Source organism: Pteropus vampyrus, unplaced genomic scaffold (genome assembly GCF_000151845.1).
Source record: "Pteropus vampyrus isolate Shadow unplaced genomic scaffold, Pvam_2.0 Scaffold6669, whole genome shotgun sequence".
In the NCBI taxonomy this organism is placed as follows: Eukaryota; Metazoa; Chordata; class Mammalia; order Chiroptera; family Pteropodidae; genus Pteropus; species Pteropus vampyrus.
In genome coordinates this window covers 1-791 of record NW_011895450.1, presented here as the reverse complement: position 1 = coordinate 791, position 791 = coordinate 1, and the positions used below count along the sequence as shown (strand labels likewise).

The 791-nt window shown below is 70.0% G+C and overlaps 1 protein-coding gene across 1 annotated transcript; it reads left to right on the top strand.

Annotated features, from left to right (window-relative positions):
* Positions 1-387: 387 nt before the first annotated feature.
* Positions 388-753, top strand: LOC105310589 (leucine-rich repeat-containing protein 56-like; the record flags this gene model as incomplete). Its single annotated transcript, XM_011386744.1, has 2 exons — positions 388-484; positions 553-753. Coding segments are annotated over 2 exons (298 nt in total), but the record flags the coding sequence as incomplete, so codon positions are not given.
* Positions 754-791: the final 38 nt, after the last annotated feature.

Sequence of the window (791 nt, the reverse complement as noted above, 5' to 3'; positions counted from 1 at the left end):
CGGGGAGGTCCTATAAGCAGCACTGGGCTGGGGGAAGGGCTGTAACTTGGGGCAGTCATCCACAACAGAGGCCAGGGGAGATGAAGGGACAGAGAGCACCCCAGGTTGAGCCCACAGTGGGCAGCAGTGAGGCTGGGCTGAGCTGTGCAGCACAAGGTAGCCCCCACCGCCCACCCCCGCCAAGCTCGGGCCCCCTGGGGCCGTTCTGCTGGTGCCCGAGACCAGGAGAGGAGGCGGAGCCCTGCAGCCCGGAGGCTGCATGAGCCACAGGCGCACCTGCCCCCACACCTGCAGACAGCCGGATGTGGGTGTCGGCTGGGCACGAGGCATGGCACAGGGTCTTCATGGCCACAGGGCAGCGCTGACCCCCCAACCCTCCCTCCACAGAGACCTGGGCACCTCCCTGGGCCGCCTGCGGGTGCTGTGGCTGGCTCGCTGTGGCCTGGTGGACCTGGACGGCATTGGCTCCCTTCCGGCCCTGGAGGTGGGTCTGTGGCCCTGGGCGGGGGGAGGGCACCGGGCAGGCCCCGGCTGAGGCCCCCTGTGCCACAGGAGCTCTACGTCTCCTACAACTCCATCTCGGACCTCAGCCCGCTGTGCCTGCTGGAGCAGCTGGAGGTGCTAGACCTGGAGGGCAACAGCGTGGAGGACCTGGGGCAGGTGCGCTACCTGCAGCTGTGCCCGAGGCTGGCCACGCTCACCCTGGAGGGCAACCTCGTGTGCCTGCGGCCGAGCCCCGGCCCCCGCAACGAGGTGCGTGTGGAGGCGCCCAGGGGCCACCCACACCCTGC